The sequence below is a fragment of the Aspergillus vadensis genome, assembly GCF_003184925.1.
Source record: "Aspergillus vadensis CBS 113365 unplaced genomic scaffold BO88scaffold_28, whole genome shotgun sequence".
NCBI lineage: Eukaryota > Fungi > Ascomycota > Eurotiomycetes > Eurotiales > Aspergillaceae > Aspergillus > Aspergillus vadensis.
In genome coordinates this window covers 267,689-291,602 of record NW_020292066.1, presented here as the reverse complement: position 1 = coordinate 291,602, position 23,914 = coordinate 267,689, and the positions used below count along the sequence as shown (strand labels likewise).

The 23,914-nt window shown below is 52.4% G+C and overlaps 16 protein-coding genes across 16 annotated transcripts; 6 read left to right on the top strand and 10 right to left on the bottom strand.

Moving 5' to 3' along the window:
* Window positions 1-289: 289 nt before the first annotated feature.
* On the bottom strand, window positions 290-1,810 carry BO88DRAFT_408152 (uncharacterized protein). Its single transcript, XM_025707638.1, has one exon. The coding sequence runs from the start codon at window positions 1,641-1,643 to the stop codon at window positions 429-431; it is 1,215 nt and encodes a 404-aa protein (XP_025558637.1). The 5' UTR covers window positions 1,644-1,810; the 3' UTR covers window positions 290-428.
* Window positions 1,811-2,659: 849 nt separating this feature from the next.
* BO88DRAFT_349983 (DMT family transporter) lies at window positions 2,660-4,254 on the bottom strand (the record flags this gene model as incomplete). Its single annotated transcript, XM_025703476.1, has 2 exons — window positions 2,660-3,715; window positions 3,883-4,254. The coding sequence occupies 2 exons, from the start codon at window positions 4,252-4,254 to the stop codon at window positions 2,660-2,662; spliced, it is 1,428 nt and encodes a 475-aa protein (XP_025558636.1).
* Window positions 4,255-5,010: 756 nt separating this feature from the next.
* BO88DRAFT_408150 (UTP25 family protein) lies at window positions 5,011-7,559 on the bottom strand. Its single transcript, XM_025707637.1, has 5 exons — window positions 7,363-7,559; window positions 6,943-7,310; window positions 6,695-6,891; window positions 6,062-6,639; window positions 5,011-6,006 (listed from the first exon to the last, which is right to left on the bottom strand). The coding sequence occupies exons 1-5, from the start codon at window positions 7,464-7,466 to the stop codon at window positions 5,088-5,090; spliced, it is 2,166 nt and encodes a 721-aa protein (XP_025558635.1). The 5' UTR covers window positions 7,467-7,559; the 3' UTR covers window positions 5,011-5,087.
* A 201-nt stretch (window positions 7,560-7,760) lies between these two features.
* On the top strand, window positions 7,761-8,945 carry BO88DRAFT_429275 (eukaryotic translation initiation factor 3 subunit F; the record flags this gene model as incomplete). The annotated part of the gene is made up of 3 exons (XM_025709135.1): window positions 7,761-7,865; window positions 7,934-8,646; window positions 8,723-8,945. 3 exons carry the CDS (start codon window positions 7,761-7,763, stop codon window positions 8,943-8,945), a joined length of 1,041 nt encoding a protein of 346 aa, XP_025558634.1.
* Window positions 8,946-8,966: 21 nt separating this feature from the next.
* Window positions 8,967-9,671, bottom strand: BO88DRAFT_154228 (uncharacterized protein). Its single transcript, XM_025701546.1, has one exon. It carries the CDS (start codon window positions 9,559-9,561, stop codon window positions 9,199-9,201), a length of 363 nt encoding a protein of 120 aa, XP_025558633.1. The 5' UTR covers window positions 9,562-9,671; the 3' UTR covers window positions 8,967-9,198.
* Window positions 9,672-9,685: 14 nt separating this feature from the next.
* On the bottom strand, window positions 9,686-10,794 carry BO88DRAFT_408148 (putative transcription initiation factor TFIID subunit 13). Its single transcript, XM_025707636.1, has 2 exons — window positions 10,451-10,794; window positions 9,686-10,370 (listed from the first exon to the last, which is right to left on the bottom strand). The coding sequence occupies exons 1-2, from the start codon at window positions 10,509-10,511 to the stop codon at window positions 9,922-9,924; spliced, it is 510 nt and encodes a 169-aa protein (XP_025558632.1). The 5' UTR covers window positions 10,512-10,794; the 3' UTR covers window positions 9,686-9,921.
* Window positions 10,795-11,165: 371 nt separating this feature from the next.
* On the top strand, window positions 11,166-11,545 carry BO88DRAFT_429273 (protein kish; the record flags this gene model as incomplete). Its single annotated transcript, XM_025709134.1, has 3 exons — window positions 11,166-11,281; window positions 11,367-11,448; window positions 11,522-11,545. The coding sequence occupies 3 exons, from the start codon at window positions 11,166-11,168 to the stop codon at window positions 11,543-11,545; spliced, it is 222 nt and encodes a 73-aa protein (XP_025558631.1).
* Window positions 11,546-11,627: 82 nt separating this feature from the next.
* BO88DRAFT_408146 (pentatricopeptide repeat protein) lies at window positions 11,628-14,300 on the bottom strand. Its single transcript, XM_025707635.1, has one exon. The coding sequence runs from the start codon at window positions 14,214-14,216 to the stop codon at window positions 11,808-11,810; it is 2,409 nt and encodes an 802-aa protein (XP_025558630.1). The 5' UTR covers window positions 14,217-14,300; the 3' UTR covers window positions 11,628-11,807.
* Window positions 14,301-14,440: 140 nt separating this feature from the next.
* On the top strand, window positions 14,441-15,468 carry BO88DRAFT_408145 (CCDC12/cwf18 family protein). Its single transcript, XM_025707634.1, has one exon. It carries the CDS (start codon window positions 14,624-14,626, stop codon window positions 15,233-15,235), a length of 612 nt encoding a protein of 203 aa, XP_025558629.1. The 5' UTR covers window positions 14,441-14,623; the 3' UTR covers window positions 15,236-15,468.
* Window positions 15,469-15,554: 86 nt separating this feature from the next.
* On the bottom strand, window positions 15,555-16,718 carry BO88DRAFT_396600 (zinc finger CCHC-type containing 10; the record flags this gene model as incomplete). The annotated part of the gene is made up of 5 exons (XM_025705246.1): window positions 16,496-16,718; window positions 16,307-16,442; window positions 16,193-16,239; window positions 15,939-16,152; window positions 15,555-15,915 (listed from the first exon to the last, which is right to left on the bottom strand). Exons 1-5 carry the CDS (start codon window positions 16,578-16,580, stop codon window positions 15,555-15,557), a joined length of 843 nt encoding a protein of 280 aa, XP_025558628.1. The 5' UTR covers window positions 16,581-16,718.
* On the bottom strand, window positions 16,491-17,362 carry BO88DRAFT_154102 (uncharacterized protein). Its single transcript, XM_025701544.1, has one exon. The coding sequence runs from the start codon at window positions 17,188-17,190 to the stop codon at window positions 16,621-16,623; it is 570 nt and encodes a 189-aa protein (XP_025558627.1). The 5' UTR covers window positions 17,191-17,362; the 3' UTR covers window positions 16,491-16,620.
* Window positions 17,363-17,534: 172 nt separating this feature from the next.
* BO88DRAFT_350250 (putative R3H domain protein) lies at window positions 17,535-20,091 on the top strand (the record flags this gene model as incomplete). The annotated part of the gene is made up of 4 exons (XM_025703489.1): window positions 17,535-17,585; window positions 17,643-18,421; window positions 18,482-18,622; window positions 18,681-20,091. 4 exons carry the CDS (start codon window positions 17,535-17,537, stop codon window positions 20,089-20,091), a joined length of 2,382 nt encoding a protein of 793 aa, XP_025558626.1.
* A 419-nt stretch (window positions 20,092-20,510) lies between these two features.
* BO88DRAFT_408141 (mitochondrial 54S ribosomal protein bL17m) lies at window positions 20,511-21,636 on the bottom strand. The gene is made up of 2 exons (XM_025707633.1): window positions 21,233-21,636; window positions 20,511-21,116 (listed from the first exon to the last, which is right to left on the bottom strand). The coding sequence occupies exons 1-2, from the start codon at window positions 21,446-21,448 to the stop codon at window positions 20,757-20,759; spliced, it is 576 nt and encodes a 191-aa protein (XP_025558625.1). The 5' UTR covers window positions 21,449-21,636; the 3' UTR covers window positions 20,511-20,756.
* A 136-nt stretch (window positions 21,637-21,772) lies between these two features.
* On the top strand, window positions 21,773-22,660 carry BO88DRAFT_408140 (MICOS complex subunit Mic12 family protein). The gene is made up of 2 exons (XM_025707632.1): window positions 21,773-22,097; window positions 22,235-22,660. The coding sequence occupies exons 1-2, from the start codon at window positions 22,077-22,079 to the stop codon at window positions 22,583-22,585; spliced, it is 372 nt and encodes a 123-aa protein (XP_025558624.1). The 5' UTR covers window positions 21,773-22,076; the 3' UTR covers window positions 22,586-22,660.
* Window positions 22,488-22,977, top strand: BO88DRAFT_154080 (uncharacterized protein). Its single transcript, XM_025701542.1, has one exon. It carries the CDS (start codon window positions 22,655-22,657, stop codon window positions 22,940-22,942), a length of 288 nt encoding a protein of 95 aa, XP_025558623.1. The 5' UTR covers window positions 22,488-22,654; the 3' UTR covers window positions 22,943-22,977.
* Window positions 22,978-23,012: 35 nt separating this feature from the next.
* On the bottom strand, window positions 23,013-23,795 carry BO88DRAFT_350222 (DUF5315 domain-containing protein; the record flags this gene model as incomplete). Its single annotated transcript, XM_025703486.1, has 1 exon — window positions 23,013-23,795. The coding sequence occupies one exon, from the start codon at window positions 23,793-23,795 to the stop codon at window positions 23,013-23,015; it is 783 nt and encodes a 260-aa protein (XP_025558622.1).
* Window positions 23,796-23,914: the final 119 nt, after the last annotated feature.

The following is a 23,914-nucleotide window of genomic DNA, read 5'->3' as shown; positions in this document are numbered from 1 at the left end:
TCACGGTAGCGTTGGAAAAAGAAAAGAAGAAAAGGAATAGATGTTTTATTTGATATTTCTTTTTTCCTTTCTGACCGAGTTAATGAGTAATGATTGTCTGGATTGGTATGTTTAATGGGATGTTGGGATGGGTTGGTGGTTATTGTTGGTTGGTTGGTTGGGTTTTTTCTTTTGGTAAATTGCATACTTATTCTTTTCAGTTCTTATTCACGGCATGAGATGGATGGATGGATGGATGGTAATGTACAGCTAGATTGATTGATAGAAGGGCTAATTCATTCATGGATATGAGAAGTGGTAGTAGCAGTATTGGGATGCAGTATATATAGTAGTCAGTCTAACCAATGATGACTTCTATCGTGCACACAACCAACAAAACCAGGGTATCTATCATGCAACAAAACGCTTTAAACATCACTTTCTTCCCTTCAAGCAGCCATAATAGTCAACCTCCCCCTCCTCTCACCCACCACATCCTCCTCACTCATAAACCCACCATCCACCCTCTCCCGACACATCACCTCCACCAACCTTTCCCTAAGCACCTGCACATCCCTCACCAACCCATTCTCCAACACCCGTCTCGCCAACCGATCACACCTAACCATCACCCCCAACTCAAACCCCTTCAACCCCCGTACCTGTAACAACGGCCTCACCCACTCCTCCTCAGTCCCAAAACTGACCATATTCCCCCCAGTCACCGACATCCCCCCACCTCCTCCTACATGGTTATTAACCGCAAACACGGTCCCCAAATCCAACCCTAACCTGACCCTCTCCAACCCGGGACACTTCCTCGCCACGGCATCCCAGAATCCGGCCCATAGCGTATCATTGTGCGTATGCGTATACACTGAAAACGGATATTCCTGGCCAGCCATGGGCTGCCAGATCGGTGTGTATTGCACGGTGAGGGACTTGATGTATTTCCGGAGATGGGGGGAGATGGTGTTGATGAATGAGAGGAAGGTGTAGAGGTCGTCTGTGTCGATGGTCGTGAGGGAGTAGAGGAGGGGTGCGGACTCGAGGTACATGGCTCGGCAGGTTAGGAGCGGGGAGGTGGTGTTGCGAGAGAGGGTGGTGGGGAGGGAGGGGTGGGTGTGCGGGTAGAGGGTGCTGTTTGTGTCGTGTTGCTTTGCTTGATTTGTTCCTTTGGGAGGGTTTATGGTGGTGGTAGTGGTAGTGGTGATGATGGGTTTGGGGATGGTGGTGGGAGAGGTGCGCCATCTGGCCATGGTTTGGGGACAGCATTGGCGGTGTTTGTCGAGTGGGGAGGGGTGTGTGCATCGGACGTGGTGGATTTTGTTGCGGATCTGGACCAGGTGGATGGTTGTGTTTGTAGTAGTGGTGGTGTCATTGGGGTTGGGACTGGTGTTGGGGGAGTCGTTGAAGACGTAGGCGTAGATCATGAGGCGGATTTCTGGGGGCAGACGTTGGAAGAAGCTGCTTGTTGGTTGGGAAGTGCTGTCTGCTGCTGCGGATGGTATGATGTTGTCGTTGGAGGAGGATGTAGATGGAGGACTGCATATTTGACGAGATTGAATCAATTCGCGAATGGTTTCTGGCCATCGTTTGCCTGTGGGATAGTAGTGGAAGATGGAGTAGGGGTCGCGGAGGATCCAGGTGTCGAAGTGGCGCATTTTGTATATTTCAATGGGTATATATCTTGTCTAGTCTAGTGGTTTAGATGTATGGATAAAATATAGAATGTAAGTCTAAAAGATGTATAAGTATGATTGAGTATAGAGAAAGAATGACGGGCCTAGCTTATACATATATAAGCTAGTGGGAAATGCACAGATACACACTGAGATAGAAAGAAGTACGAAGTGATAATAGCAACATTTAAGAAGAAGAGTATAAAGTAATAAATTAGTTAATATTCGAGAATCGGAACAGCACGGTCTCAAGTGCAACCTTATGACGTGGTGGCGGCCAATCAACTGGTTCACATGCAGGGATGCTGCAGTCAAGCTCGCCGGTAGGATCAGAGTGCTCCGGTTGTCGTAGTAGTAGTATTGATGTTGAACTGTAGACTGAGAATGGTTGGTATCCTGGGTTGTTCCAATTGAGAATGCCACGTAGAGATGCTACATGGACAAAGTACTAAAGAGTAGTATAAGAAGAAGTGATATCCCCGGATTGCCCTCCCTCCACTATCTCCGTCAGTATCAGTATTAGTCCGGTAAGAGTATTGAAGCGAGCCTATCACAGTCCCAATCCAGGAAGAGCTTCAGCCACTTTCCTGCATTATGGCCAATCACAACCCTCAAAAGCAATTGGAGATGCCCATTGGAGTGGAGCTCTCTACACACTTTGCCACTTGCGGACTGGCATCATTTACTAGCGTATACTTAGTATGGAAGTACCACTGCATCCGACCGCCTCACTTTCACTGCTATCAATCAATTAATCAATCAATCACAACCCCATAACTAGTGACTTCATATATCCTTTTCTATATACTGCTATGCTCTGCGCCAGTATGCTATGCATTGTGAGCCCTTCCTCCCCCTATCGACATGTGGCATCGCTCAACCTCTTCCCTCCGCGGTCGAGCTATGCACTGTGACGCCGACCTGCTTCCTTTTTTCTTCCCCCCTCCCAAAGAACTTCAGGCAAATCCCTCAGATCGTCGCGCGATTTGCAAAACGCCTCATGCGCGACCCCCGCTCTGTTGTCTTTCCCCGCCCTCCTCCAGACGCGCTTCTGCAGCCACTCCAGCCCGGTTCTCGTCCGTGCCCTCTTGATCTCCTCCCTCCTTCTCCTCGGATGCGGTTCCCTTTGCGCCCTCTCGCGCCATGGCCACATACATCGCGCTCACCAGGATCAGCGCCGATCCCGCCCAGCTCACCGCCGACAACGTACTACCCCAGATCGCCCGGTCGTAGAACACGGCAAACAGCATTTGCGTGTACAGCATGAAAGTAGCCCGCGACCCAGACGATGTTGGCTTTGCTGATGCTTCCTCCTCCTCATCGCGCGTACCATAGTCCCGATCCCAGTTCACCGAAGTCTTGGGCTTGGTCTTCCGCACTGGCGGCACATACGCCAGACCTGCCGTGAGCAGGAACTGCAGCAAGAATCCGCTAACACCCAGCCCAAGAAGCAGCGTCCATTCCCACAGCGTTCCCGGCAGCTCCAGCGGAACCGAGGGCATGACCAGCATCGCCAGTGTAGCTACGACCGTCGTGAATGAGGAAAAGTAAGTCACTGAGACGAGCGGGTGACAGCGCTGTCCGATCATCCGGATCGTGGTGTACGCACACGAGGCTCCCAGCACTCCGAACGTAGCCACCACGATGGCCAGCACGTGGTGGTAGCTATCGGTGGCACCGGGCTTATCGCCTTGCTCCGGTTCTTCGGAGTCGGCGCCCGACCGCATGAACGGGAACGGCCGAGCGATGAGAACGACACCCGCCAGCGAGACCAGTCCGGCAAGTTGCTGCTTGCGCGTGAAGGTCTCGTTGGGGATCAAGAGCGAGCAAGCATAGCAGCTCAGGATCGGCGCGAGGAAAGTCACCACGGTCGCCTCGGAGAGCGGCAAATACTGAACGGAGTAGTAGAGCCCGTAGACGCCGAAGAATCCACCTCCAGCGCGCAGCATCAGCAGAGTAAAGGTTTCGCGCGTTCCGAACGGATGTGGTACTCGCGCGTACCACATGTAGAGGTAACTAGCGAGAACAGTGATAGACATGCGGGCGAACAGGATCTGTAGTACGGGGATCAGCCGGGTTCCTGAGCAGGGATATCTAGTGTCTTCACTAGAGGGAGCCCCATGAGTGGGCGATCCCTACACAGTACACACAGTAGATGATGCTTCCATCTACTAGGAGATAGCTATCCAGCAGATAGGTAGGTGATATAGAAAGAACGCACCTGAAACGGATGAAACCCCTTCCCATCACGACCCTTGATTTCCAAAACCTGCGTCATGACATTCATCGACGCACCAAAGAACTGCGCGAACATGACCAGGATCATGCCCTTACCCTGCAGCCAGACATCGCAGGATACCTGCTGCGCCGTCTTCCACCATGGCTGAGTTGAGCAGTGTTGCATTGTTGAAGAAGCAGAAGCAGAAACATGCCCATGTCCCGAATGAAGCAGTGGCGTCTGCTCCGAATAGACAACGTGCTGCTGTTCATCAAGCTGATTGTTCTGAGCCGGTAGTAAAGTTACATATTGTTGCTGAGTTTCTTCACCCGCGGTCGAGTTGACGCCCCTTGCGTCAGACGGATTCAGAGACATTTTGTTTCCAGTGGATCCAGGTAAGTGATTCTATTTTGCTTTGGTATTTCCTTTTCCTTCGTAAATCATAAATTCATGAAAAAGCAAAATGGGTTGAAATATCGTTCAATCGTTCATGTACTCATGGATGAAACAAGAAAAATAAGTAAAAGTAGTGTATCCCTGCGCCCCTTTGGAAAGAGGAAGAAAAACTTGCAAGTCAACAGACCGGCTGGAAGAGCACTGGAATGCGACGATATCACTTTTTTATTAATCAGAAGAAGAAAATATAAATCCCAGTCAAAATAAGCCCGTGACACCAAACTTCTTTTAGAGCCGCGATCGGCCTGGTTTTTGTTGCATGACTAATCGGGCCCTTGTGACACCCTTCGGTTTGGAGGGGAGTTTGTCCGAATCTTACTATTCTTATGTTGTATATCGATTGATGTGTGTTGTTGGTAAGAGGATATGAGAATGTATTGTATTGTTCAGGAAGCATAACAATCTGATTGAAATGCTATGCAGGTATCCTTGGGGGTTGCTGGCTGTGCATGAGAATGGTTCCTTGGTTGTGGTGCGCTTATCGGATCTACTAAATATCATCCAGATATATGTTTCTTGAGGTGACACTAACACAAGGTCAACAGATATACTGCGATATCACATCATGAAGCAGAATACATGGGCGGATATGACGCCAACATGGAAGTTCAATGAGATGTACATCTGCATGTGAGCAGCAGGGATCAAACTTTATTAATTACTCAAGGTCCGTGCCCAGACTGTGTGTTTAGTTGTTGGTCTGTCTCAACAGTATACACATAGATTATACAGCTCCTAGTTGTATATATGATCTACATAAACGTAAAAGTATCTCCTCCCTTCTCGCGCATCATATTGCCCACACGCTGCGTGCCCACAATCCGCTCCAGCTTCAGCGCATCCCACTTGGAGAACAACGCGCGCACGCCTCCCTCGGCCGCCTCGACCAACGCGGCTGGATCCAATCCCAGGAACCCGACAATCTCGCTATAGAACGCCGGGTTCTCAGGCACTCCGTACATGATGATCCGCTTGACCCCGCGGAGCTGGTACCGACGGAAGTGGTGCAGACGCTCCGTGTACAGCAGCACCGACTGGCGCCCATTCATGAAATACGAGCGAGCCCGCGCCGCCTCCCGCTGCTCTGTGTATTCGGAGATGGCTCCGAATGAGACGTTGGTGGTCTGCTGCGACGTGGCGAAGTGATTACGCACGCGCACAAAGTCCAGGTACGACGGGATGAAGATCAGGGTTCCGCCGGCGCTGGCCTTGCCGCGACCGGAGGCAATGTCGCGCACCAGCGACGAGAGGATGGTCGTGGTGAAGTGCTTGAACCGTGCATCGGGGTCTTTCGCCGGCGAGAGACAGTCGAAGCGGGTAAATGTCTGCCTGACCGAGACCGGGAGGGGGAGCTCGGTGATCGCGCCCGCGTGGATCGGCGTGGCCTTGACCCTGCCCGAGGTGTTGTGCATGTGCGTCGAGAACACCGAGTTCATCTCCGGAGTGACGAATGAGGTGAGCATGATCATCTGCCGCACATACCGCGCGTTGTTGTCCAGGTACCATGTCCGTACACGACTGAAGTCACATCCATGTGCCTCTCGGGGCTGCAGGTTGAGGTGCTTCATGATGTAGTCGATGTGATCCCAGTTTTGCATGAGCAATGCATCCGCATGATCGACGATTACTACTTCGATAGACGAAAGGAAGTCGTGATCGCGTTTCTTTACACTGTGAGGCATTAGATAGAACGTTCTGGACCCGAGGGTTGAGCTAGTCGACTTACTCTGCCTGGTCCATGATGGTGCGTAGACCAAGTGGACTGGCCAGGATCATATCGGAGGTGTAGAATTGCGCAAAATACTTGACAGTCTTGCGGGTGAACTTGAGACCCAGACGGAACATGTCGTCGTCATTGCCACCGAAGAGCTCGCGGAAGTCGTCCGGCTTGCTCTCCCATGACGGGTCATCAGCCGCCGAAAAGGTGTCGAGGAGACGTTTCTTGTTTTCTTGTTGCTCGGGTTGGAAGAAGCGCGTGATGGACTCGACGGCCCGCACACAAGCCTGCTTGGTGGGCAAGAGATAAAGTACCTTCGGCCGAGTGAAGCCCTGGTCTCGGACATCGATGTCGGCGTCTTGCTCTTTGGCCAAGCGTGTGTTGTTCTTGAGCACTCGATCGCGGGTCTTGAGCACGTGGTTGGTGGCGTGGAGGGCCAGAAGATCGCGCATCTGGGCTGAGTTGGATGGCGTCCGGGCTCCATACAGGACGTCCTGGTAGCCGAAGATGTACGGAGCAATGTGCTGGGCCTGTCCACCGATTTGGGGGAATTTATCGGAGGCTGGCTCTTTGAGTTTTCTCTTAAGCTGTACCGGATATAGATCAGCGGCCGTATCAGTAGACTAGGGCTGCCACGCTCACCTTCACGCTTGAGATCTGCTTCATTGGAGGTAGCCAGGACGCATCGTCTCCAGTATCTGGAATAGTGCGCACAAGCCTCAAGCCTTCTGGCAGTTCCTTCTTTGCATTCTTCCACTTGTTCTCCCCAATAGCCTTGATCTTCTTGGCCAGCTCGTCTTCCGTAGGGTTCGTGAAGTGCGTGTCGAAAGGATCGTTGTCTGTTGAACATTAGTGCAATGGCAAAACAAAGCAACAGCATAATCTCATACCGTCTTCGTCATCACTATCCTGTGCACCAGCATCTTCTTGATTTCCATTGTCCTCTTCATCCGAAGGCTCTTGTTGCTCAAGATCGTCCTCCCCGAGAGCTTCTTCGTCCTCCTCCGCAACAGGGTCCTCGCGAACAACCTCGACGGTCTCTGTAGTCTTATGGTCCACCTTTCTCCTCTTGCGGGCCGGACCCTTGGAGTCGGTAGATGTGTTCAAGAGTTGTAGCAGCTCGTTGTAAGGGCGACCAGACTTCTCCTCATCCTCTTCGTCGCTGGATGAACCGACGTCCATGACTTCCTCTTCGGCCATACCACCCTCCATATGCTCATCGACAGGACCATCTTCACCGGACGAAGAATCATCAGACCTGCATGGTTGGTCAGCTTTACTGTAGAGACCAGCGCGGAAGTGATGCTCACTCTATGTCGGCAACCCGAGAAGCCTGGAAGGCATCGCGGCGCCCGACGGGCCCTCTCGAGCGTTTTCCGCGGCCTCTAGGAGCTCTGCCTCTTGGAGGAGCCATTGATAATAAAGTAAAAGCAAAATTAAATTGGCTAATGGCCACTAGAACAGCAACAATTCGGGGTCGATTGCAGTTGGGCGGATTATTTTTTCGCGGCGTTGGGGGGGAGTTGCTTATCTTATCTTAGCGCGAAATTCCCTTTGCGCACACACAATTTGAGCCTCGCAGCAGAACCTCCGTCGCGGCATCAGAGGCGGAAGATTTAATTAGTATCCCGAACCCCAGAGTGCCACTCTTTCCCCCCCCCGGCCAGGACGAGATCAACCCGAGAGACCGCTCGACCTATTTTTCATCATGGCTGAAGCTGATTCCTTCCTTCACCTCGCTCGCCCTCTGGGCCCCGTGGCAGTGGGGACTGCACCGACAACCGCCCCTCTGAACGTTGTCATCCAGCCCCAGGTACGTGTTATATGGCTGGGTCTTACAGACTTTTCGACCTGGGTCATAGTGCTAACTCTCTGGGCTAGGCACTCTTCTCGATCCTGGACCACTCCCTCCGTCGCAACGCTGACCAGGAGCGTGTCATCGGTACTCTGCTGGGAACCAGATCCGAGGATGGAACCGAGGTGGAAATCCGCAGCACCTTCGCTGTTGGACACACGGAGACGACAGACCAGGTTGAGGTGGACATGGAATACCAGAAGCAGATGCTTGCGTTGCACCTGAAGGCCAACCCCAAGGAAGTGCTCGTGGGTTGGTACGCCACCTCGTCCGAGCTGAACACCTTTTCCGCTTTGATCCAGAACTTCTACAGCGGCCAGGGTGATGGCACATGGCCTCACCCTGCCGTCCACTTGACCGTCTCCACCGAGGCTGGAAAGGATATCGAAACCCGCGCCTACATCTCCGCCCCCGTTGGTGTGACCGCGGAGAGAGCCGCCGACAGCGCCGCCTTCATCCCCGTCCCTTACGAGATCCGCTACGGTGAGGCCGAGAAGAGTGGTCTGGAGGCTATTGCTGCGGCCCGTGATGCTGAGGAGCGTCGTGCCAACATCTTCACTGATATCGAGGCTCTGGAGCGTGCGATTGAGGATGTTCTGGGCATGATCGACCGGGTTTCCCGCTACGTTGAGTCTGTCATTGACGAGGAGGCTCCTGCTTCGACGGCCCTGGGCCAGTACCTGCTCAACACCTTGGCTCTGGCACCTAAGGTTGAGCCCGCTGACATTGAGCGTGACTTGTATGTTGCCCCTTCTCCTCCCCCAACCCTCAGTTATCTCTTTGAAACCAAGCATCAAACTAACCAAACCCAACAGCAACAACCACATCCAGGACGTTCTGGTCGTGTCCTACCTGGCCAACACCATCCGTACACAGATGGAGCTGTCCAACCGGCTAGCAACCGCCCAGCTGACTCTTGGAGGCGAGTCCGGCAGCGGCGAGTCGGGCGACAAGCGCGGCGGCCAACGGGGCGGCAAAGGAGGCCGGGGCGGGCAACAGCGGACTCAAGAACGGAGTGGAGAGGAGGCTCGCGCGTAAGAGGATATCATAGGGTTATTATAACGATACCTTTCCATTTCTCTTTTTAACATTTATTTCATTTGTGCAAAATTCTTTTTCTTTTCAGTTTATTTCTCTCGCCACGCAACAAAAAGCATGTCCCCCTTGATATCGTTTCATTTCCTGGATATATGATATGTTTCCAGTCCATATCCGGTTTCTTGTGCCAACCCAGGGGAACTGAAGTCATGTTGTATGGATGGAAGCCTACCTACAAGGGCTGGTTCCGCATCTAGCAATGGCAGGCATCAACATCCCAACCAATACGCGCCCTCATCAATGATCGCCCCGAAAAATTGAGCATCATAAGGAATGGATAGGACCTTACGAAGACCGAACCCAACGAACCCCAAAAAACGGAAAGGAGGAAAAAGAAATAAGAATGAAAGAATGAAAGAAAAGAGCAACGAACGGCGTATGGGAGTCCGTCTGTCTGGCTTGAAATGGAAAAGAAATGGGAAAAGAGAGCAGAAAGAGATATTTTTACGTACATGCAATCAGCCCTGCAACAGATGCTTGCATTTCGTCTTTTGTCCAGTTTTCTTGTATGTGATGTAGGGTAAGGTAGGGTAGTCTTGGTGGTTTTGAGGTACATATGCAGTATATTTGTGGCACGTTGACTATCGTACCTGTCTCCGTTGATAGACGTTGCAATAGAGTATCATTTAGGGCAGATCATTTCTTATCGATGCAGCTTTACCTTTTACAGTAATGATAGATCCCTTGATAGTTTTCATCAATTCAGGGAGCTAGTTGCTCTTAACTAAGTAGTAATATCCAATCTTGATACATAAGTAACGCCCCCCAATGCCGACCAGATAGTAGTGGATATCATATATGTGTAGAAATGCAGGTGGAATAACCCTACCCCTGTGGACCCGAACGCCAGAAAAGATAAAAACGAAGTCAGCAGCCAGAGCAGCAAGAAAGGTATCGGACGAGATCAAATCTCAGCTCATCCCACGACCTTTCGCTTCTTCGGCGCTGTATCCTCAGTTGCGTCCGAATCGCGTCTTGCATTTCTCTTCCCCTTGCCCTTACTCTTCTTCCCATCAACGCTTTCACCAAGTTCTTCAAGGCCCTTCTTGCCCGCATCCTTCAAGTTACCGACCTGATCATCATTCTGATCAAATGCCTTACGAGCCTCTTTCAGCTCACGCTCCATGCGAAGAAGTTCCTGCACACGACCAAGCTTGTTCGGGTCCCGGCGCAACGCAAATCGGAAGTCATCAACCTTGATCTTCTGTCGGCGGGAGTAGCTGGCGTACTGTGCCGCACCGTGACACATCTCGAGAACGAAGTCGGTGACAATCTCGTCCAGTACACGGATGGTTTCGGGGAGTGGCTCGGGAGGGTAAGATGGGTGCGGACGGGGGTCACCATAGGCAAGAAGGAGGAGACGGACTGATATGTGTGTTAATGTTAGCAACGACAACCCAATATAGATCTAGTTTATCGATTGAAGCCAACGGCGACGGACGTACGTTCAGATGCAAAGTTCATCTGACCCTTGTGCCTAGCGGCACGGGCTCGTGGTTCCGCCATATTATTAGTGTTCTTCTTCTTGGTCCCCTTTTTATTGCTATTCTTGTTGCTATTGTTCGAGGACTGTTCGTCCGCTTCGGCGACGGGTTGCGGTTTAAAGGCGGGACGATATCCGGCGCGGATTAGTTCTGTTTCCTGGGGATTGAACGGCCAAGCAGAAGCGAGCTGACTCGACACATGGCCAGTGCTGGGCTGACGGGGAGGGGCTGGTGAAGCCCTAGAAGTCTGCTGCGATGGCAGAGAACGGCGGAGAGGCTGCGAGGCTGGACGGGCAGCAGAAGATGTGTTGCGAATTGAAGCAGGAGCTGCGGCGGAACGATGGCCGGACTTCCGCGCGGAAAGGCGGTGGGGACTCGTGACGGAAGACATGGTGGCAGAATCACTTGGTTTGGTTGCGCGCGGGACGGAAGTCGTTCTGGCTCATCAGTTGTTACTTCTCGTCTGTTGGTTTACACACGACCGATAAAAGGTACCTTTTGAGATACAGACAACCTGGGAGGGATTGAAGCAAAGAAGAGAAGGAGAAAGTAACTAAGAGGCAGTGAGGTTTCCAACTACGGGAATATACTATCAAGATGGTCAGTGAATATACTCCGCAATCTTCCCACTTGCTGCCACTTCTACTGGTGATGGATCGTTAACTTCTAGTGCATGATGCAGTCTGCCTTGTTCAACTTTCAATCACTTCTGCTCGTGTTCTTGCTTATCATCTGCACGAGCACATATGCGCACTCGATGATGCCTGGGATCATGGACCGCAATCAGAGCGGGTAAGTGCTGCTGACTGCTGCTGTCTGAAGTGGACCTCATGTCGAGTCTATGAAGTGACACGGTTCTGACCTGATATTGTCTTAGCTTCTTTGGGATCTTCTGGAAGTGTGCTCGAATTGGTGAACGGTTGAGCCCCTATGTCAGTATATGCTGCGTCGTGATGGCTGTGAGTATACCAAGCACCCTGCGGGAACCAATTGCTAGCTTAACTCCGATGCTAATACCCATGTTCTTGCCAGGTCTCGATCTTCTTCGGCGGCTGATCGACTCGCCCCAACTCCTTGCGGTCTCAGATTAGATGGTCATTCTACCAGGTGGTGGCGTTACTGAAGCTTCTCTTTTCGCATCTTCTTTTCTTGCAGGGGTCTCTCATGATTATTGATCTGTATATCGTACATAAATTCTACACTATCAGGATGTCTATGTTCAAAAAGGATTTTGTCCGAAACCACCGTAATCCCAGGTCCGCGCTAGAGATGCAAGAGAATAAACAGAAACAGACGGGAAAACAGAAGAAAGGGTATCTCATGCGTTGGCCTTTAGACGTTGCAGGCCTCGATCGAGCAGCTGCTCAGTTTCCGCTTCGTCCAGCTGGGGATATTCGGGGTTCGGATTGAAAGCATCCCTCCTCAAATGTGAGGCAGATTTCAGGTCCAGCTGTTCCACAGCAATCCAGAGTTGCTCTGGATCCCGAAGGTAGCGTAGGCCCTTCATCGTGTAAGCATCGATAGACAAGCCCTGATCCTCGAGATCCTTAATTGACTGCGCGATAGCAGATGCATTCTGCTGACTCGCAAACCCGCTGATGATGACATTCCAGGTCGTCATACTGTATACGACTCCATGCTTGGCCATCATCTCTCTCACCTTCTCAGCCGCGAGTGGCTGGTTGTTATAGATGAAGGCACTCAACAGCAGCGTCCAAGTCAAGACCGTTGGCGGTGTCTGCGTGAAAGTGGGTTCAGAGCTGCCAGTTTTGGCGCCAGCTTCAGTGGCAGACTGTAACATATCTTCAACAACGCGCACAGCGGGTCGCAGCCCGTGTGGGTTGTTGCGATACGCAAGCATGAACTCATTGTAGGTATGGTCGGTCGCAGCCAAAGGGGCTATGTCTTTGTGACCTTGCAACACCAATTCCCGGAACCTGTTATAGACACGTTCGACACTGCCCACGTGGGCTTGACACCGAAGCCAAGTCGCAATAACGAGATATAAGGCAATGACGGACGGTGGTGTCTTCTCGCCAGTCGTTGGAAGATCGTACTGACGAGGGACAATCGAGAGCTCCTTCAAGGGCGTTATGTCATGCAGCTCGCAATACATGCGCAACAGAGAGTAGAAAATTTCCCGGCGGTCAGTAGCACCATCGAGGTGCTTCACGTTGAAAACGAAGTGAGAGTGAAAGAGCTTGCTCGCAATATAAGGGTTCTTCTTGAGCTCTGGCTGGCTTTCAAGTTCCTCCATCAGGTGCGTCATTCGCTCCCTGTCTTGACGAGCGACAGCATCGCTAAGTAGAGTCAGATAAGTGTACGAATCAAGTTGGAAGCCTTGAGCCTTCATGTGGCGTAGTACGTCAAGCCCTAATTGAGGATCCCCTGTCTTGAAGGCGTTGGAAAGTACCACGTTCATCATGTCTCGGTCAGGCTGCACCCCCATACTGAGGAGTTCGGGAAGAATGCGAAAATTGCGTCCATCCGGGCCATCCACAACCGAGTCGAGAACTAAGAGCTTGCTGCAATGGCGTGAAACCGCTATCTCCATGGGACTCTGGTGTAATCTCCAAAACTGCCGCCCAGCCCTGCGCAGTGCCAGGAGTGCGTTGTCAACGTCTTTGAATTCCGTGAAGCGGCCCATGAAACCAAGGTAGGTCTCGCCCTTCAACCTGTGTTTCCGGGTCTCCACAAGGTCCCAAGCCTCATAGACGGCGCTACGATCAGCCTTCTTTATGAAGAAGCGCACACCCTTCTGCGGCACATAGGAGACAGGCCACTGCATGGGGTCCAAGCAGGCACGTATGACAGACTGATAATTGTGGGAATTCTTGGTCCACCGCTGCATCTCACGAGAATGAAGAGTGTCCAGATAAATAAGACAGTCCGCAATCATGGCAAAGACTGGCTTGACAGAAGCCTGACATGTGACTAAGAGGAATTCCAAGGCCAGCTCAGGAGAGTTCCGCAATAGCCACAGCGACAATCGTCCCCAGTGGATCTCCATTTCCAGCGGAGTAAGGCCATTCCAGGCCTCACGGAACGCTCCTAGGCTGTCCGTTTGAATTGTCTCCAGCAACGCCTTATCTTTCGAGTCTAGAGGGTAAGGCACCAACTCTTCCTGCACTTCTCTCCCATCGTACTTCGCTTGGAATAACTCTCTCTGCGCAAACCTCCATTTTCGAATATCATCACCACTGCACGTATATGATCCGGACCTGATAGCCAAATCCAAGGCTTTGGTTTCCTTTCCAAAGCGTAATGTCAAGAGCGGCTTCACATCGCTGAAGCTCGCGAGGGTAGGCGGGGTACGCAAACTGCGTTTCTGCACGACGGATAGTGTAGTGTTTTTGTTGATGAGCGATAGTAAAGTTGCGTTGCGAGAAGCAGCTCCGGGTGACAGAAGTGAGAACTCCCTTTTGGTAATCGAGGGCTGGTTATGAAGTACACTATTCCCTGCAGATCGGCCGAAGGTAGTTGTATGGAAGAGGCGTTGGGTCTTCATTTCTGGAATAACAGTGCTGTAGACACTGGAATGCCTCATACCATTTGAAAAAGTATCTGGTTGACTGGAGGTATTCGATTGCGGCGCATTGTCGACAAAGGATCTTGCATCCTGGGGCCCTTCTCTCCGTCGCCCGAGGCGGAGCCTATGCTGCGGGTTGTAGACCGGCAATCCAGCGCAGACGCGGGAACGCGGGAGATAGTGCGGACAAGGTAACATTCAGACTCACAGCTTGTTCAGCTCATATCTCGATTGAAAGTTGCGAGAACAATCACCGCGCGGGTTTGGGGCCGGGGAACGAAGGGAAGCACGATTGTTGTAGCCAATAATCTTTCCCTCCGCCGCCGGATTTTGCTCCGGCGCCGATGTGGCTGGTGCGTTACAGATGTGGCGCAGCACCGCCCGATAACCAAAGCACAAGCAAGTACCTACCGAAAGATCATTCTAGACTTCATCATCACATCGTCTCAGTTCTCGGGTGACGCGAGACCCTTTCGAAGAGACTCGGAGCTTTCTGCGGGCAGAATAAAAGGATCGTTACTCGTTTTTCACCCCGTACTTACACCATATCGTGAAATCCTTCCCCCCGCTCGATTTTTATATCCGACCCTCCTCTCCCCGCCGTGATGTCGTCGAACCATGCTTCTCTCGATGCGGCGGCAAATGAGCGCAAAGCACGTCTTGCAAAGCTTGCCGCGCTGAAGCGGAAACAGCCAGAGCCAGAGCCATTGACCGAAGCTGGTGCCGCCGATGAAGAATTGGAAGATGCTGCTCCCGATGTAACAAAGCAATACCTCTCCGGGAGGAACTACGACGCAGAAATGCGCGGCCCAAAGCTGGGATTCGACACCGCCCCATCAGATGGTCAGATCACCGTGGAAGCGCAGGCTGCAGAAATCGCTAGGGCCACCGCAGAGAAAGCCAAGGAGGATGAGGAAGGTGACCAGCCCATTGACCTCTTCAAGCTACAGCCCAAGAAGCCGAATTGGGATCTGAAGCGGGACCTGGATGAGAAGATGAACGTCCTCAATGTTAGAACTCAGAACGCGATCGCGAAACTGGTCCGCCAACGGATAGAAGAGGCACAACGCGCAGCTCAGGCGAAAGGAACAGGTGCCAATGGAGGTGAACAGGGCGAGGAAGTGGGCATTGAAGGTGATATGCTGGTCCAGGGCATTCATGTCCGTGAGAGGGAAGAAGAGGAGGCAGGCAACGGTCTGGAGGATGACGAGGCATGATTTTGATACCCCATGGGAAGATGTATGGTAGCAGTTGCGATTCGGTCTCATCTCTTTGCATCTTGCTTTTACAGGCGCCCACAGTTGGAGGATTTGGGACAAGTGTCGCAAGGCGTTGAGGATCTCTGCATACGGTTTACTTGGAAAATTTACTTTCAATGCATTAGCCTTCTGTATGGTCTTACTATAGTACAGTCCCCCGTTTATAATCCTTGGAGAACCAGCCCGTAATGATGAGCCTCGAAAGAGGGAAAACGCCAAACTCCCGCACATCCGTTGTCCAGTACTTTTTCTATTCAAAACCGCAAGCCAAAGACACCTAGTTGCCCAGGTTCATGGACTGCGTCAACGCAAGACGCTTGCTGTAAGGACTGAGACTCCTCTCACGGGGCGGAGGCGGCGCGCGACCTTGGCCCCGTCCGTCTTTCTGCGAGTGACTCGGACCATCCCTATAGTCTCTTGAAGCAGGATAGCCACGCTCTGGTCGCTTCTCTGGGGTCGCAGACCGTCTCGTCCGGGCAATTCGGCTGTGATCCACGCTCTGACTTCGGGACCTGTCTCGTCGTTCACGATCCCGTGACAGGTGTCGAGGCCGGCCTCGCTCTTCAGGGCTGGATTCTCGACGCCTCCGCCGGGTGTTCCTGTCACCCTGCCACTCACGCGATCGAGAACGAGAGTCTCTGTCCCCGGACGAGTAGGAGACTGCGGAATCATGAGAAGACGCATCGCTGTAGCGTCTCTTCCTTTGTCCAGAAACATGGGAAGAGATGGACCTTGTTCGACCATGGCCCTTTCGTGCACCATAGTCCGCATGGCGAGGGGGCGATCTTGAGTGTGACCGACTAGTTGATATCGTTGATACCGAGCTGACCGAATGTGATGATGCTGACCGAGCTCGTTTAGAGGTCTGAGTGCGACTATCAAGAGGGTCCGCCTCATCATGCTCTCTTTTGCGACCTCGTTCTTCCTCACGCTTGGCAAGGATCTCAGTCGCTAGTCCTTTCCTGTACGCATTTTTAGCTCGTGCTCTTGACAGCTCGCTCATGAGCTAGATAGAAAGGATAGACCTACGTGCGTGATGAGTCACTAGGGACATCAGCTGAGAGTTGCGGCCGCAGTTTGGGGTTCAATAACTGCTGCGTGCGTGATGGACGAGACGTGTACGGCCGCTCTTGGGCGGTCACTTTACATTCATAGCTGTAGTGCCGTGCTGGGACCGTCAGCAAATATGGAATTATAGTGTAGATGGTCTTTACGTATCTCGTTTCAGGCATTTTTGGCACAAGGTGCTAGGAGTAGCCTTGGTAGGGCCTCTGAGGCCGGGAGCATTTCGATAGCGATTCATCCGGGGCACTTATCAAGCCAGTAGCGGATACGTAAAGAAGCTATGGATCGGCTGCCTGTCTGAAACACAAGAACACAAAAGAGAAAAAGATCCCCGCACGCCAGGAAATCAGCCTGGATATCCCAAACCCAAGCTCTTTCCTCCCCGCGGCTGTCGCAGGCAGAATGTGGGCCAGGCCGACTAGATTAAGCGCGCGGCTAAGCGCGGGCAGCGGCCCACGAAGGAGGAGCCAAGCGAAACCCGCCCGATTGACTTGAAGCGTTGCTCGTTCCTTCTCAGCCCAAAAGATCAAAAAGCCGGTCCAGCATCGTTGGCCTGCCCTTTTACCCACCCCCCATCCACATCCACTTTCCCCCCAAATTTGCCCTCCGGTGTTAGTGGAAGTCCAAGGGCGCTTCCGTCTCGACTCCCACTCCCTACTTTTTCCGGCTGGCTTGGTTCGTGTCCCGATCGTCTCATTGTTAGTGGAAGGAAACCTCATTTCCCCCTCTGCCCCCCAAAAGACAAGCGTTGCATATCGAAAGCCATGAGCCAATCTTTCTGACCATCGTGTAAGAGCAGCCTTCTTTCTTCCTTCCTCTCTTTCTCTGCATGCTTGCCTGCATCCCATATTCCGGCTCCTGATCAGCCAGTCCTCTCCACCCCGCTTCTCACAGAGCACGGCTCTGTGGCATTCCGACCGGACCTGACGTCGAAGCAGCTTTCCTTATGGCGACCTACGTTTTCCAGATATGTGCCGTCTTTCTTTTTGGGCTTGTGTGAAGTGGGATCTTTGAGTGGCTTTTGATCGATATTCATTTCGGCTTTTTTCTTCGTCAACACCTGAGCGGGTAGAGTGCAGTCTCTCGTCGGGTTTTCCCCTTATCCAATCCGTCCGTATCCGATCGTTTATTGTCTTAGCGGAAGGAAACGCTACAAGAACCCTGGACGTTTGGCTCAGAGAGTCACGGAATAATGGCATCCAACAGTTCCACAAGAGACGAGCATCGTCTTTCCTTTGCAAAGGTAGGTGCTGCGTTGCTAGTCGGCCAACGGCGGGTTCTCGCTGACCCGCTCAAGCAGATTGCGGCCATGCCTCCGCCATCAAATTCGGAAGTCCCCGTATCATCTGACGATTTGAACGGCTCACAGTCCGTCGATGACCCTTCATCATGTTCCGAACAACATGGCTCGGAAAATGTCCCCTCCAGCCAGGGAGACCCGATTTCTGTCCGAAACGAGGCTGCCGCTGTTGATCGAAACGTCGACAGTCTATCGCAGGCCGTACATGGTGTCCACATCGATGACAAAAAGTACCACGACGGTCCTGTATTCTCCAATGAGGTTGCAGACAACGCTTCTCTGAAACGAGAGAACTCGTTTGAGGACGATCGTACCCATCTTTCAAACTCCTCGACCAAGCCCACGAGCTTCGATTCTAAGAGCATGGCTTCTGTAACGACATTCGCAATGGACGAAAAAGATTCTTTGCGTCCGGATGACAGTGCGAGCGTTCAGGCCATTGATGAGGAGGAGTCCCTATCTGGGCACGCCTCCGGTGCTCCGAACTCACTGACAGGGTCAGAGTCAGGTGCCCGCGGATTCTTACAGAGACCACGGGGAATTCTGCAGCCCACGGGACCTATATTCGTTGATGGTATGCAGCGCACAAATGGTGCCATATTGCCAGACACTGTCGCCAACAATTACCCGAATGCCGATGCTTTCCAAGCAGGACGGCCTATACATGGGTTCCCGTCAGAGCCCGACGAGAAACTCCTTGAGGCTATGAAGTCCCCCAAAGACCGCCTCTTGATTCTTCAACTGGAAGAAAAGGTCCGATACTTTATACAGAATTCTAAGTAAGTCGGCCACCATGCTGCCTTTGTGGTTCTGGGTTCAATATTCTGATGATTTCCTAGGGAGCACTCTTTGGAACTCCCGCCTTCAAACGCTTTTGGGCGGCTCCTTGCACACAAGCTGGGCGATTACTACCATCTGACGCACTTCGTTGACAATAATGTCACGTCCGTCCGGCTTCATCGGACGCCTTTCTGTCGGCTGTACGTCTGCGCTGCGATCCTCACATCTTTCATGGTTGACTTGTGCTAATTTTTGTAGCCCTACGCCTCTCTCAGTTCTCCACGCTGCGACTAACAGTACTCCGCCTCCCGCCATGCCTGCAATGAAGATCATGCGTCGTACCGATAGTGAGCGGCCTTCCACCGAGGGTAGCATCGCGGCAAGCTCCTCCGCTGCATCTAAGAACGGATCCGAAGCCGGGGACAGCGGAAACGACGGGGAGCGGGGATCTACCCCAGCCAAGGACAGGTTGACCTTGACTCGCGAGGAGAGGGAGGCCAAGTACCAGGAAGCTAGGGAGCGAATTTTCCGTGATTTTACCGAATCGAAGAGTACTGAGAACGCCAATGGTGATTCTACCGGAACCAATATGTCACGCTCGAGCTCAACAAGTGGACGCAAAAAGGCACAGCGCCAGAAAACTCCTCACGATGACAGTTTCGAGGTTCGATCTCAATTCAACGCGTATTACCCAGGAATGCCTTATGCCAACGGACCAATGCCCTACGGCATGGCTGTCAACGATCCGTCTTTTCCAGCCCAACCTTGCATGGTGGGACCCGGTGTGTCGCCGCCTAGTATGGGCTACGGTCATAGTGGCCAGACTGGTCCAATGTATTCCGGGCCCATGAACATGAATGCTATGCCACATTATTCGATGCCTGTATCGCCTCAGATGACCCCCAGTGGCCCATGGCAGAACGGCCCTGTGCCCCAGCAGTCCCCCTACTCTGGATATGCGACCATCAACCAGTCGCCCGCGATGGCATCCACTAAGTCGTCCCCTGCTTTGAGCAGCTATCCTATGCCAAACTCCGTCCAATATCAACCCAATCCTGGTTGGTCCACGCCACCTTATCCCGGCGGCTATCCACAACCATCACATCGCAATCCTCCCCCAACTGGATGGGCCGGCTATCAAACGCAGCCTCCAACACCGACATCTTATCCTTATGCTCAATATCCCGGACAGCCCATGAGCCCGGGGATGCAGGGCCACGGCGGTGCTCACCCTTTGCCCGGAAGCTTCAATAGGTCGCCTTTCAACCCACAAACCCGCTCATTTGTCCCTGGTGGTGCGACGTTAGCACGGCACCCCAGCAAGGGCAACCAGCACGGTATGAACCCATATCCAGGTATGCAGCCGGGCATGCAGCCCCAGTGGTCCGGATTCCAAGATTTGAACAGCAAGGCTCAAGACATGCCTGGTTCAGTTGGACATGGCCCGACCCGCGGTGGGCCTTCGGGAGGCAGAGATTCTATTGCGAAGTGGGGGACACCGTCACATCTGCCACCCAAGCCACCACCGTCCGAGGTGCCTTCTGACTTTGACTTGAAACCGCGCAGTGGGCCCAACTCGACGCATCCTTACTCGGGCAACACGCTCCCCGCCACCAAAAACGGGCCGCTTGTTATTTCTGGCGGAGCAAGCCTGCCACGGGTCAATTGACGTGCTCCTGCCTAGGGCAGACAAAGCTTTTTTTCATTAGAGTGATACTACTACTTGACTGTTTTCTACCAAAAGTACATATGGTTCAATGTTGGCGTGATGTGTTGCTGGTGACGAAGGTTCCTGACGCGGCCGTTCTGTATCTCTGGAAGATTAGACATGGGAACTGTTAGTTGTGATCAGCGTCGCATCTCTAGTGGGAGAGAGGAATGATTTGATGAGTGGGAACTGGGTTTCAAGGTCCTGTCAGCGCCGCCCAACCCCTCGCTGTCGACGACTGGGATTTCGTGGGCGTTCGGGACTTGGTTGGAAACCTGAATTACTCGATGTACTTTGAGCATTGCTATGTTTGCTAGATCTTGCTGGCTTGGGAGGGGCAGGCGATAGTGCTTAGATAAATACACTGTATGACACCAAGTGTTGAGATATTGAAGTATTTGCAACAAGTAGTTATTACTACCCGGGAATAATCTCGACGGCTGCGGTCAGAAGGGTCCAGTCTACATACACGACACCACAGAAAAAAACAGCTAAAATTACACAATCATGACTAGCCAAAACACAAGGCCCAAGCACACAGCAGTGAAGGTAAAGAAATAGTAAAGGTACACAATATAAAGGCCAACTAGGCCACCACCACACCCATCACTCACTCATTCATCACTCTATTGCTTCGCAGGCTTCGCCTTCCCCGCCTCCTCCTTTCCATGACCAGTAATCTCTAAGCGCTTAATCTCCCTCTCGAGATCAGAGATTCCCCCCTTCCGGAACCGCGTGACCTTATTCACATTCATTGTGGTGAGTTCATTGAGGGTCTCCAAGCCCTGAGACCGCTGTCTAGCAACTGTCCGCGCCGTCAAAGCAAACCGCATATCTTTAGGTCCATCCACCAACTCCAGGATTGCACTGGCGGCCTGATCATCCTTCTTGGGTTCGACGCGCAGAACTCGCGTGTAGCCACCGGGACGTTCGGCGTAGCGTTCACGAAGAGGACCGAAGAGCTTGGGGAGAAGTTCGTGGGGGGTCTGATTATTTATTTGGTTAGTTGAGATTGTTCGCTTTCATCTATCGTATATCCTCCATGGTATGTAGGAAATATGTCTTGAGAAAGAAAGAAAAGGATAGAGGGGCAGCATCATACATAAAACGTCGACAATGCGCGCTTCCGGCTCGCTTCGGTGTTCTTCTTGCCCAGGGTGATCAGCTTCTCGGCCAGTCGTTGCGCCTCCTTGGCCTTGGCCCATGTGGTTGTGATGGATTCATGCTGGAAGAGAGAGGTGACGAGGTTACGGAGGAGGGCCTGTCTGTGAGAGGACTTGCGGCTCAGATGGCGGAATTTGGCAGCACCTCCGGCCATAGCGTCGGTGGTGGTGAGGGTGGTTTATTTGATATGGGTTTCTGTTCGGGGCGGAGTGTGGATAAGCTGGCTTCGGGGGCCAGGCGGTGGGATGGGATGGATCAATTCGAAGAGACCGGATGGAATTGAAACCGGGGTGGAGGATAAATGGGATATCAGGACTCACGGGTTGTTTTTCGTTGTCGTTGAGAGGGAAAGATGAAGCTGGAGATGGAGATGGGCGGAAAGATTCGATTCGCCGCGTAGCCAATCGGAGTGCGGGTACGGCAGCCCCGACTTTCTCCTCCGTTTAGGAACATCTCTGATCTTCAATCCTTCCTTCGATCCCCATTGAGTTCTTTTGCGTCTTATAATTGGGGAGTCTCTTTTGCCTGAACTGTACAGTGGTATTTGGACAAATCGGACATATTTATTTTGTCCCACATCTCCGCTTGGTGGCCACATCAGACGAGACCGATACTCCTCGTCGTTCCATCTCAATCAATCCCGATTGTCTGATTGTCCGCAAGGGCTTTGAAGAACCCCCCGCTTTCGTCTGTACACTTTACCAATCTCGACATCCTCTATTTGGCTTTGGTCAAACCATTTGTGAATATCCGCTCTTGTAATTTCTAAAATAGAGATTAACATGGGCTTCTTCGCTGGCTTCGTAAGTCCCCCGTTATGCCCTTACTACTCTCCTACCTCTTCATCCACTTATCCTACATCCCTCCATCCCTTTAACTCCATCCTCCCTCACATACAAATCAAACCAAACCAAAATCTCATAAATTACACCCGAATCAGTTCAGCGGCTTCGCCCTCACCACCTCCGTCCTGTACATCTCCCTCCAAGTACACAAAGCCAATCGCCTGGAACAGCGCAATGCCATTCGCGAACAAACCCGCGCTCTGAACTGGCTGGCCTCATCAGCAGGCGCATACGACCGTCGCTTATTGCCTCAAGAGACCCAGAAGCGTCCGGGTGAGGAGGAAGACCGGAAGACGAAACCTGTCTTGAAGGACTTCTTGAAACATCGCTGGAACCAAGAGGTGGAGACGTTGGCGAGGAAGGCGTATGAGAGTCGGTGGGAGGATGCGCGGGATACGGCTGTGGAGGGGTGGAAGACGGTGGTGAGGCTGGTGAAGAAGGAGTAGATAGATTTGTCTCCTAGTGCTGCCTTTTGTTTATGGTTTGCGTTGGGTGTAGGTGTGGGTGTGGGTTTGATGGAGATGAAGATGGAGATGAAGTTTCAGATACCCTTTGGTTTTTGCTCTATATTTATAAGGTCTTTGGATTGTTTAACTAGCGGTATAATGCTACATTTCTTGTTTTCTTGGTTCGCGGTGATTGCGGGGTATATGAAGCAAGGCTTCTTTGGGGGCTGTTGCCGCCTATGTGGTGGATTAAGTATGCGGGGTGGCGCAGACTTGATGCGATTGTCTTGCGACTGCTGGTACTTGGACACTGTGTGCCGCGTTGACAGCAATGCATATCCACTGTCAGTAGGCTAGTCGCCTTACTCTTTAATACAGAGGGCTATCAAGCAGTCCCCGTAGATGTCTGTATAGGCCAACAGCTAGCTCACCCAGTATCAGTCGTGGTCTGCGTCGTGGTACTCATGCTATCAGTATCACTCCAGATATCTTTGCTCTCCCTTTCCACCGCGCGCATAGCCTGAGCGACTTCCTCCAGCTTGGCCACCACATCCAAGACACCATTATTAACCCGATCGAAGTATCGATCATTAGCCTCCCGTCTCTCCCGTGCAAGAAGAATATCCTTTTCCGTCTCCTCATCCAGATTCCGCGAGGAACCATCCTCAGGATTAGCAGAATCGCCCGGTCCAGCCGTGCTTCGCGACGCCGGCCGCAGCGACGCATTACTCTTTGCCGTGGCCGCAGCAGTAGCGGCAGCACCTTTTGTTTCCACAACCTCATCCCCGGCTTCGCTGCGCGCCCACGCCTGCGCAAGCTTCAGCTGTTTTGTCCGGAGATCTTCCAACGCCTCAGAGTGCTTCTCCCCAAAGACATGTTCGCCCGTTGCCGCGCTCAGCTCGACCTCGGACAATGCGCTCTGCATCTCCTGCCATATGGCCTCGGAGCCGTCCACCTCCCCCTTGGACTGTTTGCGAGTCAGGAATGGCGAGAGGGACCCCGGGGCCTCTAGGGTTCCTGCGCGGGACGAGCGATTGCGCTGCAGAGGCGGCCGCGGAGAGGCTCCCGTCGTCGGAACAGCAGATACCGGCGGGGGAAGAGAGAGATTGGAGGCATTATGTGACGGCGGGCCTTGGAAGAGGACAGGCGGGGGAAGACGCTGGGCACTTATCTTCCTGGTGTCCATTTTGGGATCCATTTTAGGATCCATTCTGAGTGGGGGATCCATGGTTGGCAGTATATTTGTTTCCTTCCCTTCTTGCTATAAATTAAACATTATAATGTGGATCACAATTGAATATCAATAGTATAGTTAGAGTATAAGAAGAA

Excerpts from the sequence above, each read along its gene's own strand:
- BO88DRAFT_408152 (XM_025707638.1), bottom strand. The coding sequence starts at position 1,643 with ATGCGCCACTTCGACACCTGGATCCTCCGCGACCCCTACTCCATCTTC.
- BO88DRAFT_408150 (XM_025707637.1), bottom strand. The coding sequence starts at position 7,466 with ATGGCTCCTCCAAGAGGCAGAGCTCCTAGAGGCCGCGGAAAACGCTCG. Across the intron at positions 7,311-7,362 it reads TCTCGGGTTGCCGACATAGA|GTCTGATGATTCTTCGTCCG; the intron begins GTGAGCATCACT and ends CCAACCATGCAG. Across the intron at positions 6,007-6,061 it reads ACCATCATGGACCAGGCAGA|TGTAAAGAAACGCGATCACG; the intron begins GTAAGTCGACTA and ends AATGCCTCACAG.
- BO88DRAFT_154228 (XM_025701546.1), bottom strand. The coding sequence starts at position 9,561 with ATGTACCTCAAAACCACCAAGACTACCCTACCTTACCCTACATCACAT.
- BO88DRAFT_408148 (XM_025707636.1), bottom strand. The coding sequence starts at position 10,511 with ATGGCGGAACCACGAGCCCGTGCCGCTAGGCACAAGGGTCAGATGAAC. Across the intron at positions 10,371-10,450 it reads GATGAACTTTGCATCTGAAC|TCCGTCTCCTCCTTCTTGCC; the intron begins GTACGTCCGTCG and ends CACACATATCAG.
- BO88DRAFT_408146 (XM_025707635.1), bottom strand. The coding sequence starts at position 14,216 with ATGTTACCTTGTCCGCACTATCTCCCGCGTTCCCGCGTCTGCGCTGGA.
- BO88DRAFT_408145 (XM_025707634.1), top strand. The coding sequence starts at position 14,624 with ATGTCGTCGAACCATGCTTCTCTCGATGCGGCGGCAAATGAGCGCAAA.
- BO88DRAFT_154102 (XM_025701544.1), bottom strand. The coding sequence starts at position 17,190 with ATGGGATGCAGGCAAGCATGCAGAGAAAGAGAGGAAGGAAGAAAGAAG.
- BO88DRAFT_408141 (XM_025707633.1), bottom strand. The coding sequence starts at position 21,448 with ATGGCCGGAGGTGCTGCCAAATTCCGCCATCTGAGCCGCAAGTCCTCT. Across the intron at positions 21,117-21,232 it reads GCGCATTGTCGACGTTTTAT|ACCCCCCACGAACTTCTCCC; the intron begins GTATGATGCTGC and ends ATAAATAATCAG.
- BO88DRAFT_408140 (XM_025707632.1), top strand. The coding sequence starts at position 22,077 with ATGGGCTTCTTCGCTGGCTTC. Across the intron at positions 22,098-22,234 it reads TGGGCTTCTTCGCTGGCTTC|TTCAGCGGCTTCGCCCTCAC; the intron begins GTAAGTCCCCCG and ends CACCCGAATCAG.
- BO88DRAFT_154080 (XM_025701542.1), top strand. The coding sequence starts at position 22,655 with ATGGAGATGAAGATGGAGATGAAGTTTCAGATACCCTTTGGTTTTTGC.